We start from the raw sequence: 19,475 nt of genomic DNA on the forward strand, positions 1-19,475 counted from the left end.
TCGCCTCATTCTTCCCTCCCGATCCCCACTGACAACCCTCCATGTGATCTCCATAAGGATATCTGCTGATTTCTCAAAAGAAACCTCACAGGTAAGAAGGGACTGGAAAGAAGTATTTGAAGTCATGAAAGGCACGAACCTATATCCAAGATTACTCTATCCAGCAAAGCCACCATTTAGAATGGAAGGGCCGATAAAGTGCTTCCTAGATAAGGTAGAGTTAAAGGAGTTCATCATCACCAAGCCCTTATTATATGAAATGTTAAAGGGACTTATCTAAGAAATAGAAGATCAAAACTATGAATGACAACAAATTCACAATTATCAGCAAGTGAACCTAAAAAACAAAAACTAAAACTAAGCAAAGAACTAGAACAGAAACAGAATCACAGAAATTGAGAAAAACAAGTATATACTTTAATATTTTGAATTTTTCTTGTGATATGTATGTATATATATATACATAAGTTATCCATATTAATTTGTTCCACATTACCAGTATTGCACATAGCTCTCTGTAATTACTTAGAACATTAGCTTATATAGATTGATTTTTCATTGGGAACTTGAGATCTTTAAATTTAATATTGATATTATTATCCATAAAAATACAGTTAAGAGCCTGGGCTTAGAAGTATAGCAGAATTAAAAGCTGCCTTCTCCACTCATGAATGTTGTGACTTAATCATACTGAGACTCAGTTCCTCATTCATCAAGTGGTGTGTTTTCTAGTGTTGGTATTTTTGGAATAACATCATGCTTAACATGATGTGCATTATAAATTCCTAAAAAATAATAGTCTTATCTAGTTATTTTGTATTTTACTCTCACATCTGAATCACTTAGACTTCAATAATTTGGTTTGAAAAAGCAAAAAAAAAAAATACTAACGTTGTTCCTAATCTCAAAGACAACACACTTAATAGATAGATAAATGAATGCTAATAAGGGTCATAAATGATGTGGATGTTTTTAGCAATTTAAAAGGGGGGTAAAAAAAGGAGTGATTAACTCAACTTGGGGATATCAAGAAAGGCTTTCACAAACATGACATTTGGTATCAGTTTATTTAGCTGAAGTAAAGTTTTTGTTATTATAACAATAAGTGTGTAATGCAGCAGACTAGATCAAAATACTGGAAAGAACACACATACAGACACCTCCTGAGCTACCCAAATTTTCTTTAAATAAGAGAAAAAATAAAGTACAAACAAATTGAGACCAGAGCTACAATGTAAGAAGAGGTGTGATTAGCAGACCATAACATTTTTTTAAAGATTTTATTTATGTATTTTTAGAGAGGGAAGGGAGGGAGATAGAGAGAGAGAAACATCAATGTGTGGTTGCTGGGGGTCATGGCCTGCAACCCAGGCATGTACCCTGACTGGTACTCAAACCGGAGACACTTTGGTTCGCAGCCCACGCTCAATCCACTGAGCTATGCCAGCCAGGGTAGACCATAACATTTCAGATACTCTTTGAAGATAGAAAGCCTAAAATACTTAATAAAAGCAAACAATATGCCAGCCCAAAACACAAGCAATAGAAAAATTGCTGCCAAAATAAAAGCTAGAGATTAAATTATGCACATTGATAGCCACTATAAATATAAACATATTTATATGTTTGGGGAAGTTACCAATCCATTTAGTCAAGAAAATCATATCAAAGACAGCTGAACTCACCTCACCCCTCAGTTCTACTGCTACACATGTGCACTTAAGAAGACAAGGCAGCAGCACAGGTGGCTAAGTTCCAGGCTAACATTCATACAATTGAGGACTATACTCTAAGAAATTTAATTACCTATTTGAAAAAGGCCCTTAGTATAGGTGTCAGAGCTTAAGAAGCAATCAGAGCCTGAAGCAACTTGGTATAGAAACTTGACATGGATAGGAAAAGAGAAGAAGCAAAGTACCTGTATCTGAGGGAAATTCACAAGAGTGTTCCACCATCTGAAAACAGTCAACTTTGTTTCAATAGTAAAAATTAAGAAATGTTGTGTGTGTGTGTGTGTGTGTGTGTGCATCTGTGTGTGTGTTTGGTAGGGGTAGGTGGTCACTGTCACTCTCCACCTGTGTTGTGTGCTCAAGCACTGGAAACAAAGCCAGCTAATCCATGCACTCACCCACTTACACTGAATGCATAGTAAACTGTCCTGTTTAGAAGATGGGGACCTTAGGAAATAGTCTCTTGACCTGCAGAATGGTAGAAGAAATTCTGCAGGTCAATGAAATGAAGATAATTAAATGAGATTTGATAAAACTCAAAGAGAGATTTCAATATATTAAATATGAACACTTTGCTATGAAAAAGGCTATAAGTAGATAAAATGAATAGGAAATAAAACACATTTGTAAAAATTGTTTTCAAAAGTTAATAGAACAGATGAAGAGAGCAGACAGAGCTGAGGACCCAACCAGGGATCTGTGAAATAAACAGACACTATTTCACTGAATGAACAGAAGATAAATAGAAAGTATGTTAGAAGAGTTAGTCATAGATAATTAATCAAGAAAACCTAATTACAATTAATAGGAGCTCTAGAAGGTCAGAGAAAAGAAACTACAAAACATAAATATAGAAAATAATGACTAAATTCTTGGGAGACTTGGATCTTGAGGTTGAAAGGATATATATCAGGTAGTAATCTAAATTATTGAAAAAGACTTACACAAAGACACCCTTTGGTGAAATTTTATCACTCTAAATATAAATATAAAAATCTGAAAAGATTCAGGAAAAAGGAAACAGTTTGCATACATTGGGATGAATTGGAATGAAGTTTGCGTACAATGGAATTGTCATCTGACTTATCATTGGCATAGTGTTAGTTAATTGAGCAAGCAGTACCTCCAACGTTCTGAAACAAAAAATTCTGAATATGGAAATTTATATTAACTAAGCTGTGAGTACAAAATTAACATATTTTCAGACATAAAAACTATTCAGATAGTTTACTTTCTGTTACCAGGGAAAGACCCAAGTCAGGGCCCTCCCCTCCCCACCCCAAGCTCGTCCCTCAGTTCTTGCCTTGCTCACAAGAGACCAATTCAAGCAAGAGACAAACACTTGTAGTGGAAATGAGATCGTAAGTTTATTTACAAAAGTATAGGCATTATGAAATTCTGACCCAGCTAGTCAGACTGCCCTGTATAACTAGTCTTAATGTCCTATGTATAAAGGAAATAAAGTTGTTAGTAAGTTTGTGCCAAGGCTATACACTTTAGCCAAGGCTATAAGTAGCACTCAGCTAATCTGAGTACACCAACTTTTGGAACTCAGGGGCTGTATACCTTAGTCAGGTTCTAGGTTTCCCCTCCTTCTCCCCCTTCCAAACCTTGGGAATAATGTGCAGCTACAAAAGCTTTCTTTTTAAGCTACTAAAAGTTCTTTGTCTTGTTAGTGAAATTGCTTCAGAGGCTCCCTTTCCCAGCACAGAGTCTCAAGGACTCCCCTCCTCCTGTGCTATCCCTGCTTGTCATTTTGGAACTCCCAGCAACCCTATCAGACTGGGCTCAGGACTGCTGACTTAGTGGGTGAGACATGTCTCCCTCCTCCTCCCTGCCTTAATTTACTACCTGTCCTACCTAACACTTCTTCATACCCATTCTGAAATAATCACCCCAAGATTTAGTGGAACCAAATGATCAGGTAACACACACTATAGGAATGTAAAAAGAAAAAATATTATAATCATATTAAAGCATTTGCTAAATTTGACAGCCATTTCTAATTAAACCCTGAGAAAGCCAAGCGTATAATAAAGCCTCCTAAATGTATATGAATAGATGTAGTTACCTAAAACTAACAATACTTATTATTCTTACAGATACAGCACTAACACCATTTCACTAAACTCCAGAACTTAGGATAATTAGTATTGTATAATTTATTGATATATTTTGGTGAATATAATATGATAAGAAAATAAAATAACTTGTATAAAAGTGGGAAAAATGTAAAGAGGTTTCCTTTGGCTGAGATGGTACATGAAAATGAAAATAAGAAATTTAGTTATGTGGTTAAATATAAAATATATATGTAAAACTCAATATATGTACCATAATTTATTTAACATTCTTACTGTTTCAATTTTTTCATGCTAAGAACAACACTACATTGAATTTTCATATGCATATATTCTTACTTTCTAGTGGTTTATATCTTAGGAAAAAATTTCAAAAAATAGTTTTCCAAACTGATTCCCAAAATCATCTTAATTCAAAGATGTTTAGTACTATATTTCCCCACATATTCACCAGTGATAAATGTTAATACCTTTTTTACTCCTGTCAACATAATGCATGTAATTAGCATTTTATTATTAATTTAATTATTTGTATTTCACTTTCCTTATGCTTATACACTTATTTTATACATTTTGGGCTATCAGGATTTGATTTTCTGAGAATTCCTTATTAATAACCTTTGCTCATTTTTCTGTTGGTTTGTCTTATAAGCACCATGTTTTAAATATATTCATATTTTATCTATTAAATACATTATAAAATTTTTTCTTAATTTATGTTTGGTTTACCAATTATGTTTTGATTTCAAAGTTTTGTTTTGATCTTCTGTACTAAAATTAAGGTTCAAAACATGTGCAAAAATTAAAGTATATGTGATCTAAGTAATGCAAAATCATGCGAGTCTGTGTATATATGTGCATGTGTGTATAAAAAGTACATAAAAGGTACATTGAGACTATATCTACTAACTTATAGGGCTATCCATGACATATTATTATTAAAAAACAAGTTTCTGGTAATATTTATATTTCTGTTTAAAAAATAACTTGAGATTAAATATACATATAAAACCCATCTCTTTCAAAGTGTAATTTTTTTTTCAGTGATTCTTGCTAACCTTACAGAGTGGTGCAGCCATCACATACTGTATTTTGCCATGTATAATGCACACTTTTTTCCCCACATTTTGGAGGGAATAATAAGGATGCACAATATACATGGGTAGTACTAATTCTGTATCTGTATAAATGTTTTAATTCTTTTATTTATACTTATGCATTAAAAGTGTAACTCTAAAAAATAAAATGACATTCATATGCAAAACAATACCCTGAAATATGATAATCAGTTTTGTTTCTGAATATAAATAAATGAAATTGAATTAAAACAAAATGAAAGATTTTTTCCTAAAAGTTTTGGCCAAATATGTGGATGCACATTATACATGGGAGTGCATTATACATGGCAAAATAGGTCAGTTTTAGAACACTTTCATCCCACCAATGAGATTCCTTGTGTCTATTTCTCTTAATCCCCATTCTCAACTCCGTCTCCAAGCAACCACTAATCTACTTTCTGTCTCTGTAAGTTGCCTTTTCTGGACTGTTCACATAAATGAAAATCAAACAATTACATGTATTTGAGAGTAGGCTTGCATGCATTTGTATGAAGAAGGACAAAGCTGAGAAAAGATATGCATTTGGCTATTGACATTGATTAAAATCAGAGGATTGGGATGAAATCATGGGAGTCATAACAAAAGCAACCAAATAAGCACTCTTTAAAACAGAAGAAGTATAACCCACAAAAGTTATATATAAACATGAACTTCACATAGGGCATATCATATTATAAATGGCATAGAAGTTTATTAGGGAAAATGAACTATAATGTGAATGAAACAGCATTTTTCACTGTCAGGGTGACAAAAATTCAGAAGACAGATGACACCTAGTATTGTTGGGGATTTTGAAAGTGGCCATCCTCACACTTTGCTGGTGGGAATTGAGTACAGCCTGTGTTGGAAGGCAATTCATTAGCATCTATCAACATTTAAAATAATTTTGCCATGAGCAATCCTATTTCCATATTTTTAAATCCTAGGGGTATTGCAATGTTGTATTTTATAATAAAACAAAAACTTATACATACATATATAGATATATGAGTATGTATGTATATATGTATGTAAACACATACTCTTTATATATGTATACACAAGGTCTGTCTGGAAAAAGTCCAGCCATTTTGGATATAATGAGAGTGGTTTGCACCATATTGATATAACCTGGTGGCAAAGGAGAGTGGACTGGAATGCACATGTGTGAACAATGACAACTTCACTGTACTAGTCAGTGGGAACAATACACATTGTTGGGTGGGCATGTGTACTGTGTGGCCATTGCATTAAAAATGACTGGGCATGTAGAGTAATGAATCTACATCAGATTTTGTGTTAAGCCCAAGCATTCCTCCATGGAAACTATTTGAATGATTCAGAAGGCCACAGCTGTGGGCAACTGGTGATTGGCAGCTTCATTACAATAATGCATCTGCTCATGCATCACATCTGGCACAGAGATTTTGGGAAAACATCAAATCATCCAGGTAACTCAGTCCCCCTACAGCTTAGATTTGGCACCTTGTGACTTCTGGCTTTTTCCAAACTAAAGTTACCTTTGAAAGGGAAGAGAAAGAGAAGACTGTTGATGAAATTCAGGAAAATATGGCAGGGCAGCTGGTGGTGATTGGGAGAATTATGTGAGGTCCCAAGGTGCCTATTTTGAGGGGGACTGAGGCATCATTGTGCTAGGTACATTGTTTCTTGTATTTTGTATCTTCTTTAATAAGTGTCTCTATTTTTAATAGCTCATGGTGGGATACCTTCTGGACAGACCTCATATATGTCTGTCTGTCTGTCTATCTATCTATCTATCTATCTATCTATCTATCTGTCTATCTATCTATCTATCTATCTATCGTGTTGGAAGGATGCATTTGAGGAGAGCCTGGCACGCTGGCCCTTTTGCTATTCACAAACACCAAGCAAGGCCTTAGAACTTCAGTTTCCTATTCCTAGAAAGCTCTTCCTTCATATATCAGTTTGGCCCACAGCTTGTACCTCTGTTCAATTGGCAATTGGCACCTCATTAGAGGTGCCCTCCCTGAAAACTCCTTCTTAAAGAGCACTCCACCTCCCACTCCTGCCCCTCCCTGGCCCTTTCTTCCAAGTTAGGTTTCTTACAGCACTACCGAACATAGTATATATTCTCAGTGTATCTTCTTATTCTTTGCCTCTTCCCACTAGGATATAAGTTTATTGATAATGGGGACTTGTTTCCTGATTAATACCTGGCTCAATAGACACTGAATAATATTTGTTGAATGTTAAATGAATGAACTATGTTATAACAACTATCTGACATTTTCTGAAAGAATATTTCAGATTGCAATTTTAATCTTTATCTTTATTTTAAGTTAGTTTTACTGTTTTTTCTCCAAAAGAATGCATGTCCCTAATGTGTATATTGTTGTTTCATTTAGTTATTTTTTAAAAAATCACAAATCAATACAAATCAATCTCTCACCTTTCCACATTAATACAAGAGCGTGTTTTTAGTTACATTCTTCAAATTACCTAAACAGATATAACCATAAACTAAATTGAAGACCTTTCTTTTAGTGAAGGTGAGTTTGAAGAATGACTGAAGGTGTTCCAAGACTAGTGATGAAGGAAACATGTTAATTAATTTGTGTTTAACGTTGTGGCATAACTATAGCTTTGGCCCGGACAAACTAGGGATAACTTCTTCATACTACACTAAAGGAAAAGTATTCCTTCTTCTCATGGACATCTGATTTGTGACCAAATGGATCTATACTGGTTTTGTAAGTGGTTCCAACCACTGATCTACAATAAACAGTAATGACTTCTTTCATTGGGACTTTTCTTTTGATTAAAGTGAATCACTTTAACTCTCAAAATTTATTCTTAAAATTTTTTCTTCACTTTACATCATTGTTTGTAATTTATAATTACCAACTAGAAATGCTATTGTTCTAGTTTATAGGTAGTCCTATCTGCCTAGTAGTAACAGAATGAAATCAGAAATGATGTGGATAACACACATGAACAGAGAAAGAGGGAAGATATCCAGATATCTAATCAGTTTAAGGTATTTCAGCACATTCATAATTTTTAAAGAATACTTTATGAGATGCCTGGAGGAAGTTACAAAGCATTAGAGAGAGGAAATATCCCTATTACATGTATGATATAGTACGATTTAATATTTCTGCCTGGTGTGATTATTATAGGTATATTTAATGCTTTAAGTTCCTTACAGTGGTTTTTATTTTTTTGAGAGTATGAAAAAAGACCCCTAAAAATGGAACCAGAGACACAGAAACATGGAACAGACTGATAGCTGTAGGAGAGGGGGAGGGGGGATGGTGGAACGGGAGGGCATTAGTCAAAGAACATGTATGAATGACCCATGGACATGGACAATGGAGAAGAGGATTGACTGTGTGCAAGGAGGGTGGGCTGGGTGGAGGGGGGCAGAAGGGAAAAATTGGGACAACTGTAATAGAATAAACACTAAAATATTTCAGAAATGCCCCCTCATTTCTCCCATAGGAAAGCAGACCCCTGCTATTTATATCTGTGCTATCAGTCCTCTCACAGCCCAGAGATGTTCAGGCCAGGAGTGAAGGTACCTAGAGTTGCATTTCCTGCCTCCAGGTTATCAAAGATTAAGTGACAAGCTGAGTTCACATTTGCATCTCTTTCCTTAAGAGACATCAACATTTATATAATATATAAAGTATAACTATTTCCTATTATAATATATATGAAAAGATCTACTTTTCAGTTAAAATGAATAGTCCTCCCAAGGGCTTGGGGAGTGAGAAAAGGAATTGGGAAATAAGGTGGGAGGAATCACTCCTTAGGCTGGTGATGTTCCCTCTTCTTCAGAACGGCAGAAAAACTTGATAATTCACTAATTACTAATTGATATGCAGAAGGTTTTACATATCTTATATTCTGGGATGGATGTGAATTCCAGTATTGCCAACAGTATTTTGATAGACCATTCTGCACAATATCCTTGAATAAGTCATTTCTCACTAATGTTTTCACTATTAGAGAGCTTAACAAACTATCGAAACAATTTTAATATTCACCACTGAACAGCACAGGTGTGGAGTTTGGATAGAGATTTACTGAGAAGTGATGTGGTATAAAAGGTCTCTTCAAGGAATGATATAAATAAAATGCTAACCCATCCCCAGCACCGATGACACAGTGCAGGTGAACTGTGCTTGGCAGCCACCAACATGCTGTTAATGGAGAACAGCTTCAAAGGGCTTGTCTGTGCTGTTGACTTACCTAGTTCCTTCTGCCCAAAAAAGTGTATTCTTTTTGAAACAATTGTGAATGGGATTGTTTTAATTTCTCTTTCTGATAGCTCATTGTTGACGTATAAAAATACAACTGATTTCTGTGTATTAATTTTGTATTCTGCTATTTTACTGAATTCATTTACTGGGCCTAGTAGTTTCTTGGTGGAATATTTGAGGTTCTCTATGTACAGTATCATGTCACCTGCAAATAATGACAGTTTTACTTCTTCCTTTCCAATTTTGATGCCTTTTATTTCTTTTTCTTGACTGATTGTTGTGGTTAGGTCATCCAGTACTGTGCTGAATAAGAGAGGTGAAAGCAGATATCTCTGTCTTTTTCCTGATTGTATGGGGAACACTTGTAGTTTTAGCCCACTGGGTATGATGCTGACAGTGGGTTTGTCATATGTGCCCTTTATTGTGTTTAGGTATGTTCCATCTATTCCCACTCTGCTGAGAGTTTTTATCATAAATGGGTGTTGGATTTTATCAAATGTTTTTTCCACATCTATTGATACAATCATTTGACTTTTATCCTTCATTTTGTTTATGTGGTGTATCACACTTTTTGATTTGCAGATATTGTATCAACCTTGCATCCCCAGAATAAATCCCACTTGATCATGATATGTGATCTTTTAATGCATTGTTGTATTCTGTTTGGTAATACTTTGTTGAGGATTTTAGCATATATGTTCAACAGAGATATTGGCTTATGATTTTCTTTCTTTGTAGTGTCTTTGGAATTTCTTATCTGGTTTTGGAATTGAGATAATGCTGGCCTCATAAAATGAGCTTGGGAGTTATCTCTCCTCTTGAATTTTTTTGTATAGTTTGAGAAATAGAAGTGTTAGCTCTTCTTGGAGTGTTTGGTAAAATAAACCTGTGAAGCTATCCAGCCCAGGGCTTTTGTTTGTTGGGAACTCTTTTATTACTCCTTCAATCTTTCTAGTTATAATCTGTTGGTATATTTACACAATGAAATACTATTTGGCCATAAAAAATAAGAGAATTGTACCTTTTCCAACAGCATAGATGGATCTGGAGAACATTATGCTAAGTGAAATAAACCAGAGAAAGGGATATACCATATGATTTCACTCATATGTGGAATCTAATGAACAAACTGAACTAACAAGCAAAACAGAGACAGACTCATGGAGAAAGGATGGCAGCTCAGAGGGGTTGTGGGTGGAGGGATGGAGCAAAAAAGAAAAAACTCATGGACATGGACAACAGTGTGGTGATTGAGGGGTGGGAGGAGAGAGATGGGTGGAGGTAGGGAGTACATAAGGCGGATAACTGGTAATGGGAAAATACAATAGAAATATACTATTAAAAAAGGTTTAAATGTACTGCCAAGCTATGAGTTTTTAAGTCATTGACTAGTAAGCCTTAGAAACCATTATTGTTACACTTAGCAAATTAGAGGCTATACAGTATTTTGAGGCAAAGATATGATTTAAAAAGTTTTATTTTCCCAGATAATAATAGTGTTGGATGGTGGCCAGTTTGGTTAATATTCAAAAGAGTAAATATTTTATTCAAACAAAGGGGAATGAAGAGGGTCCTAGTTAATTTTTTGTTACTGTTGACATTTTCTAAAGTTACTTAAACTTTACCACACTATTTGAATAAGGCATGGAAGAGTACTGACATTCTAAAATTTTAACTAGGCATTTAAAGATACTGGAAAAAGATTCCTTGGTTTTATATTTTAAATATGTGTTTTTCAGAATTTAATATGTTTAGTAGAATCGTGTTGGCATAAAGGAGGTTGGTGGTAAAAAGGATAAAGTTGTGGGTTTAATCCCAATCAGGGCACATGTAGGAATCAAGCAATGGATACATAAATAAGCGGAACAACAAATCTCAATCTCTCTCTCTCTCTTTCTCCCCTCTCCCTCCCTTCTTCTTCTCTCTATAAAAATCAATAAATACAAAACATTTTTAAAAAGGATAAATCAGCCTGGCTGGCATAGCTCAGTGGATTGAGCATGGGTTGTGAACCAAAGTGCCGCAGGTTTGATTCCCAGTCAGGGCACATGCCTGGGTTGCAGGCTATAGCTCCCAGCAACCGCACATTGATGTTTCTCTGTCTCTCTCTTTCTCCCTCCCTTCCCTCTCTGAAGACAAATAAATAAAATCTTAAAAAAAAAGGATAAATCAGTAGACTTGGCTTAAAGTGATCTAACCTCCATTAAGCTGTCAATCAAATGTGTCACGGGGGACAAGTAATTTAGATGCAGTTTCCTTTCCTGGGAGGCAGTGAGTATTGAATTAGGTGACCCAGAAACTTCACTTTTTTCAAGTTCTAATGTTTTGGTAATAAAAATATTTATTATTTGCTTTCTTTTGATAAAATATTTTATATCATGCTTTCAAACCCATTCTGAAATTCTACATTTGCCTTATTTAATGGATCTTAACATTTTTTAGTTTTTTCTTAGTAGAATCACAATTTTAAAATTTGTAAACTGAGTGGATGAGGGGAAATTAATTCAGCCTCCCTCTAAATATCAAGCATGTTCTTTACATGAATTATCTTCTTCAGCCAAAATAAGTAGCAAGTTAAGTGTTATTGTCCTCAATTTACATAGGAAGAAATTCAAGCCTAGGTAAATTGGCTGACTTAGTGTATTACAGAAAGGGATAAGCCAGGTATGCCCAACTCTAAAGTTGTTTTTTCCCTCACTGTACCACCTTAAATGAAACACGTTTGTCACTCCTTGAAACAAAATCTGAAATATTTTGTTATTTTAAAGTGACATTCTGACAGAAAATAGTAGAACAATAAAAATAATCAGTATGTTTTTTTACCAGTTTGACAGTACCTTTCTCATACATAATATGACATCTTTCCATTTCCTGATAAAAGTAGATTACTATTCGTATTTATTTCAAAATCCATCAGAACTTATCTCTAAATAATATACAATAATAAGAAAAAGATTGCTTTTTATGAGTGGTTGCAGGCTTTTCTCAGTGTGAAACCTGTGTCAAGTAACATTTTTCCATTATGTATACAGAAATGAGGTTAACTCCAGCTTAAAGTTAAGCAGGAATCATCTTGCAATGACAGGTGTTTCTGTTATGTTATGATATCATTTCCAAGGTAACTAAACAGAGCATCAGAAAGGAAGGATTATGTTAGCAGGTGTGAAATAAATAGCAGGAGAACACTTTACAAAAACTTTATAAAACCTTGAAAATAGATGACATTTTTGGTAAACATTGCCACTAGCCATAATACATATGAAGTTAGGGAGGGGATCAGAAATTAAGTACATGCTGAAAACTAGGACAATGTTAATTTATTAGAAATAGGATAATTTATGCTAAAAGCTTTCTCCATGGCACAGTTTATTAAGCAAGCTATTTTTTCATGTTCTTTGATGACTATGATTATGTATTCACAATACAGTGTCAATGGTGATTGGTGTTTCTATGTTTTCCTTTTTTAAAAATAAAAGCTGTTCCAATTTCTTTCTAGCATGTACAGTCATAAATTGCTTTTAAATATAATGTTTATCTAAAAAGTAGGAGAGAAAGATATATAATTTATTTTTCGGTGTCCAGTTGGCAATGATTTCTTGGAGAAAGACATTTTAGAAAGTTGGGTTGTGGAGTTAGTCCTATTTCCCTTTCAATTAATAAGGCTTGTCAAAACAGAATACTGTTTAAGTTCATGGTTTTGGGGAAAAGATGATCAGTTTTACTTGCCTCATAGGATCTGGCATCAAAAAGGGATTCAAGGCAAAATACTAGGTTGACAGTATGTCAACCACACAGCTCTGTTGTTTGAGAAGAGTGGCCAGTTTCAGAGAGAAGGAAAGCTTGATGGAGTCAAGAGGTTGCCAACAATGGAATGTAGAAATGTGTACAGATTTCCACAGCTTCTGCGGTCTTAGCTTATGAATCTGAGGGCAGGGAAATAAAGGCATTACTTTGAAACCTTTCTGATGAACACAGTCTATTGCCTACTTCCCATTTTATAGTATTAAATATAATTGTACATTGTACCTTGTTCAGCTGATACATATATATCATATAAATATAATGTCATATATCATATGAATGTTATATATATATATATATATAGTGTGTATATATATATATGGTGTGTGTGTGTATATATATATATATATATATATATATATATATTTTCTTTATCCATTCACCCATCAGTAGACATTTAGAGTGTTTCTATATCTTAGTTGTGAATAATGCTGCTGTGAACAAGGGAGTGCATACACAGTATTTAGTTAGTGTTTTTTCTTCAAATAAATACCCAGAAATGAAATTTCTTAATCATATGGTAATTTTGGTTTTAATTTTTTGAGGAACCTCCATACTATTTCCCAGAGCCACTGCAACAATTTACATCCCCACTAACAAAGCACAAGTGTTCCCTTTGTTTTCACATCCTTGCCTACACTTATGTCTTCTTTTTGACAACAGCTGTTCTAACAAGTGTGAGGTGACCACTCATTGTGGTTTTGATAGGGATTTTCCTGATGATTAGTGATGCTGAGTATCATTTTGTGTACCTGTTTGCCATTTGTATGTCTTCTTTGGAAAAATGTCTATTGAGATCTTCTGTCCATTTTTAAAATCAGATTGTTTATTTTTTTGAGTTATACGAGTTTTTATGTACTTCAGATATTAACCCCTTATCAGATATACAATCCACAAATATTGTCTTCCATTCAGTAGGTTGCCTTTGACTTTGGTGTCAGATTAAAAAAAACCATCACTGATGGCAAGGAACTAAGTGTCTTTGTTTTCTTCCAGGGCTTTTATGGTTTCAGGTCTTACATTCAAGCCATTAGTCCATGTTGAGTTAATTTTTGTGTTTGGTTTAAGATTAAGTGGTCCAGTTTTATTCTTCTGCATGTGGCTGTCCAAAAGACTGACCTTTTCCTATTGTATATTCTGATTTGCAGATGTCAAATCATCATCGCATCCCTAGAATAAACCCTACCTGGTCATGGTGTATGATCCTTGCAATGTATTATTGAATTCAGTTTGTTAATATTTTGTTGAAGATTTTTATACCCATGTTCATCAGGAATATTGGCCAGTAATTTTATTTTCTTGTGGTTTCTTGAGTGATGTTGGTATGCAAGTAATGCTGGCCTCCTGAGTTTGGAAGTCTTTTTTCCTCTTCTACTCTTTGGAAGAGTTTGAGGATTCATATTAAATCTGCTTTGAATATTTGATATAATTTATCACTGAAGTTGTTGGGTCCTGGGACTTTTGTTAGTTGGATAGTTTTTGATTGTTGATTCAATCTCCTTACTAGTAATCAGTCAGTTAAGATCTTCTATTTTTTCATGATCTAGTCTTGGAAGGTTGTATGTTTCTAAGAATTTATCCATTTCTACTATGTTTTCTAATTTATTGATGTATAATTATTTGTAAGAGAGGTAAAGGGTTTTATTTTATTATTTTTTACAGGGTTCCTTGTATCAAGAGTTTAGTATTAGGAGAATGGTGACTTGATAAAATGAATTAAGAAGTAGAAATAGTTCTCTTTATTCTTTTTTAATAAAAAAATGTTCATGTAAGTTTGTATCATTTACTCTTTAAATATGTTGAAAATAATTTTTCAGTGAATATAGCTGGCTCTAGAATTTTCATTGTAAGTTGTCTTTTGATTATGAATTCAACTTCTTTTGTCTGTTAATGATTAATTTAACTTCTTTACTAGTTTAAAGCCATTAAGATTTTCAGTTTCTTCTTGTGACAGTTGTAGCAATTTTAATTTAAAATTAAAATACCTAAAGTGGCACAAAATGGTAGGTAGCATAACAATTTTTGAATAAAGTGCTGTTTTAAACAAAAGTCAGTTTTAAAATTTGTATCTAAAACATAGAATGAGAATTTAAACACAGGTTATCCTTTGTTTTTAAAAACCCTTTATGTTTATATTTATTCTTTATGTGATAATACTAAATACCTCAAATGGATTGTTATATGAAAGACATTGTTAATGTAAGATACTGTACCTCTTTGTCATGACTCACCTCAGTAACAAATATCATTGAGAGTAAATCCAAGGCACGGTTCTTCTGCTCTGTGCTCCTGGTTCTATAAACATTTTGTGTCAAGGCAAGTGTAAAGTATTTCTCCCTCTACATAATGTTTTTTTTCTTCCAAACTTACAATTTTATCCATAGAATTCTTATTTATTCTCTCTCTCCACCCTCCCCACCCCATTCTCTATGCAGTAGGGGATGTTGTAATTTCTATTTCTCGGGCTGAACTAATTATGGGGAATTTATAAAACACTTTACTGTATTTCTTTCTTTTTTTTCCCTCTGTGCTACTGAGTGACAGCTGCCACTGGCACAGAGTCAGGGCAAAAATGCACCCAAGAGTTTTTCTTTCATTACCAGCTACCAAATCCTGGCCCCACTGCCTGGGGGAGGACTTGTGAAAGTGCTAACAATTTACTGTATTTCTTAAGTATTCATTAAGTGGGAAGATGGAATTTAAAATGATATTAAGTCAAAAGGTCAAAATAAAATTTTCAAGTATTCTTCATATTTCTGATGTATGGCATGGACTTTCAGAAGCCTTGTTGCATCACAATATTTCCTTTGAGTTTGTATTTATTTGGCTGCTTAGCATCTGTAAATTATTAAGCTAAGTTATTACATAGACCTGCTTTGGTTTAGATTAATACGGAACACATCCCAGGCCACTTAACCAGAGCCTGACCCTGCATAGTGCTGTCTCTAAAAGGTGTGTGTGTGTGTTTGGGGGGGGGGGGGTAGCATTTTTTTCCCTTGGTAGAAATAATTGTCTTCCCTTTTTAAAAAATTACTTAAGAAAGCGTTATCTATATAGTTCCAGGCAAGCATAATAATACCTACTACTATATTCAGAAAGAGAATCTTTAAACATGCCTAACTATATTGCTTCTTAAATAATGATTTGGCTCATTTTTATACATGTCTGTGATGTTTAATACGAACTATGTTGAAAGCTATGACAAAAGTATTCTATTATATTTTCTTTACAACTCATGTAAGCAATTTATTTTTTTTTGTAAACTTTGTGGCAAGAGTAATTTGAATAACTAATCTTTGAGATTGGGTGGTAGTATTTTAATAAAAATAGTTTGGCTTTTTATAGTTAATTTTGCTTTCAAATTAGAGAATAGGTTGACCACATTTATAATTGTGAAATATAAATCTAAAAATGTTGTGGTGCACCAGAAAATAAGATATAGGAAAATACTTGTAATTAAACAATATATTCCTAAGTGTTAAAAATAGACAAAATTAGATAAAACATCACAGATGTAAGTGAATAAATAATAGTTTGAAAATATTAAAGTAGCTGTTTCTACTTACCCACTAACTGTAACTTTTTAAATAAATTTAAAATAATATTAAATAGTTAAATTTAAATGTAATTAATAATAACTATATTTTCCTTTACCGATCATGTAGCAATTCTGCGCATATTCAAAATTTGGAACTTTCCCACATCTGGCAATTATCTCTCACTGGCTCATTTTTATAACACTTAAAATGTGAAGCAGTCAAAATAAGAATGTTCTAGAAAAGATAAAGATGTTCAAAGAAGTGAACAGTCTCCTTTGCTCTTCTTTTAATCGGTATTATGCTTCTTTCTGCCTCTTTCGACCTCCATTTTTGAATTTTTGTATTAATTGTAAATGTTATTGTTTTTTCTGTATGGTTTTAAAGGAAGGTTAAAATTTATACTAAGTATGCTTTAATATTTTTGTAGGAAAGGACTTAACTTAGATCACAAATAATATTTTTCTTATACTTAGTATAACAAATACAAATTTAATGTCTCCTTGGTCTATGTGAAATAGTCAATGTTTCATACCCATGTCCATAACTACTGCAAGTCCTTGAATATTATTTATTCAGTGTCATTTCTCTAGAACATTGCTGAGGTATCATAGGAACTTAACTCTTCTTAATAACAATTAGCTTATGAAATTTGGTTGTTACGTGTTGTTTCACTTAAAGCTGCAGAACCTATCAACGATGTTAAGTGAGGACTTACTACACATGGTATGTTTTCAGACCTGCTTATCACTCTCACATCAGCTACAGAGGCAGCTAATAAGGAAACACATCACCTGTCTCCATCCAGGGTCTAGTCAGAGGAGAATCAATATCACTCAGCACGGAAGTCATGGTGCTGGGTCACCGCCCCCTATGATGTAATCTTTAATATGTCCATGTGCAACCCATCAGGACTTCTGAAGGACACTATTGATGACATAACCAGGCTATGATACCTTAAGTGTAATATAGCCTTATTTGGAAATTAAAGTTACATTACACAAATCCTTTATTTTGTTCATATTATTTCACACCTTAGTAAATGAGAAATCTGTTGGGAGACATAGATGTTATGCCTTACTACCTTTGTGAACTGAGTTCATTCTATGATCTGAGGAAATGTAGAAATGAATTAAGTTTCAACAATACTACACATTTTTGCAAATATCTCTAAGCCTTAGTTTCCCCCATACAGGGTAGGGCAAAAGTAGGTTTTCACTTGTGAGTACATGAAGCACAATTTATTCTTGTATTATTATTTGTTATTGTATTATCTCCCATGCAAACAATGGTAAACCTTCCTCTCCACCCTGCATTATGAATTCTTTTGAGTTTCCTTGCTTAGAAAGCAGCAGTTCTTAACAGTTTATCTGCAATATTTTCTGTGTTAAAGTATATTACTTTTCTTCAAGTTTTTATTTTCATCAAATTTTATGGCCACAGTTATAATTTTCCTCTTATCCATCTGAATGTTTCGGTCATACATTTTCTTCTGTTTGCCAAATAAATAAAGCTGCTTTCTTTTACTCATCATTTCCCATGTAATGTATCCAGGATTTATTCACCCTTATGTGATATTTTTGAGGAACTGTTGACTGAATTCCTATTTGTGAAAATGAGGCCCCAGGGTTTGGTCATCAGCTTTTTCCTGGGCAAGGGGAGGTTGTTTCTGAAGTAGAAAGGGAAATGAAAGTGCATTTAAAGGAAATCAGATCAGCTGAGGCAGCAAGAAGAACTGACCACAAAGAAGCAGAGGCACTGGGGTCACTGGAAGTGAGGTTCACAGGACTGCAGGCACCTGTCTAGCTCTGTGTCTGCTGGGTGTCACTGCTGTTATTATGACTTCTAGTATGATCATTGTTCTCATTATCACATTTATTTTTAATGTCACCAAGAGGGGAGCAGACACATAGATTTATTTTAGATGGTCATATGTCCTATAAGTTATCAGTGGATATATTTCTAAATGACCATTCCAAAGTAGCTCTCTTAGTGGAAACTATATCACAGTTTTCACATATGAATAAACCCAGACCCAGATTTATGGATTTAGTAAATATGTGCGTGGAAAGTTATATTTGAAAGCATAAAATACACTTGAGGTTAGTTTATTAGTAATAAACTAGAGAACATATACAACCTGACCTTTTTTGTACCTATCTTTTATTGTTTGATTGTTTGTTCCAGAGAAATATATTTTAATATTGGCTTTAATAATCCATGATTTTTTGAAAAAAATAGATATCTTCTACATCCTTTGAGACACCTAAATTTATGTACATAATTATTAATTCTATAGCTCCTTAAAATATTTTTCTAATCAATCAACTACTTTTCTTAGAACACTTTAGTAACATATTTTATGTAAAACTTCAAGGCCATTCATACAAAATATGGTGATATATGGTAAAAGAAAACTCAGAATCATAGGATTAGAATGGCAAGAGTAAACTCTATCCTGGTTACCCAGAAGCACTGTGACTTCATATACTTGACTGTGACTTTTGTAAGGATTTTTTTACAAGAAATTTATAAAGATAAATATGAACATGACAACTATTTTTCCTTAAAATATTTGATGAAAATAATTTATTTCCAAATGGCATAGAAAATTTATGTTGTTCTCTCTTCTTCAAATAGGTTATGTGGGTATGCAATTTATGTCGAAAGCAGCAAGAAATCTTAACCAAATCCGGGGCCTGGTTCTTTGGAAGTGGCCCTCAGCCGCCCAGTCAGGATGGAACCCTAAGTGATACAGCTACAGGTGCTGGTTCTGAGGTACCCAGAGAAAAGAAAGCACGGCTCCAAGAGCGATCAAGGTCACAGACTCCCCTGAGCACAGCAGCTGCCTCCTCCCAGGACACGGCTCCCCCGGGTGCACAGCCTGACAGGAGCAAAGGGGCTGAGCCTTCACAGCAAGCCCTGGGGCTGGAGCAGAAGCAGGCTGCATCCAGGTCTAGAAGTGAACCTCCAAGAGAGAGGT

General features: G+C 34.1%; 1 protein-coding gene and 1 non-coding gene across 27 annotated transcripts in view; one reads left to right on the forward strand and one right to left on the reverse strand.

The window, feature by feature from the left end:
- Window positions 1-19,475, forward strand: part of RIMS1 (regulating synaptic membrane exocytosis 1) — a 421,648-nt gene that overhangs the window by 212,587 nt on the left and 189,586 nt on the right. For all 26 annotated transcript variants that reach the window (XM_045843939.1, XM_045843943.1, XM_045843959.1 and 23 more), the window contains one exon: window positions 19,133-19,473. In XM_045843939.1, coding sequence (XP_045699895.1) covers window positions 19,133-19,473 — 341 coding nt within the window. The remainder of the gene's footprint in view (window positions 1-19,132; window positions 19,474-19,475) is intronic.
- LOC123822313 lies at window positions 15,480-15,609 on the reverse strand. Its single transcript, XR_006786283.1, has one exon. It is a non-coding gene; the product is annotated as a small nucleolar RNA SNORA30/SNORA37 family (small nucleolar RNA).

The sequence above is a fragment of the Phyllostomus hastatus genome, unplaced genomic scaffold (assembly GCF_019186645.2).
Source record: "Phyllostomus hastatus isolate PE091 unplaced genomic scaffold, TTU_PhHast_1.1 phas_contig_40, whole genome shotgun sequence".
Lineage (NCBI taxonomy): Eukaryota > Metazoa > Chordata > Mammalia > Chiroptera > Phyllostomidae > Phyllostomus > Phyllostomus hastatus.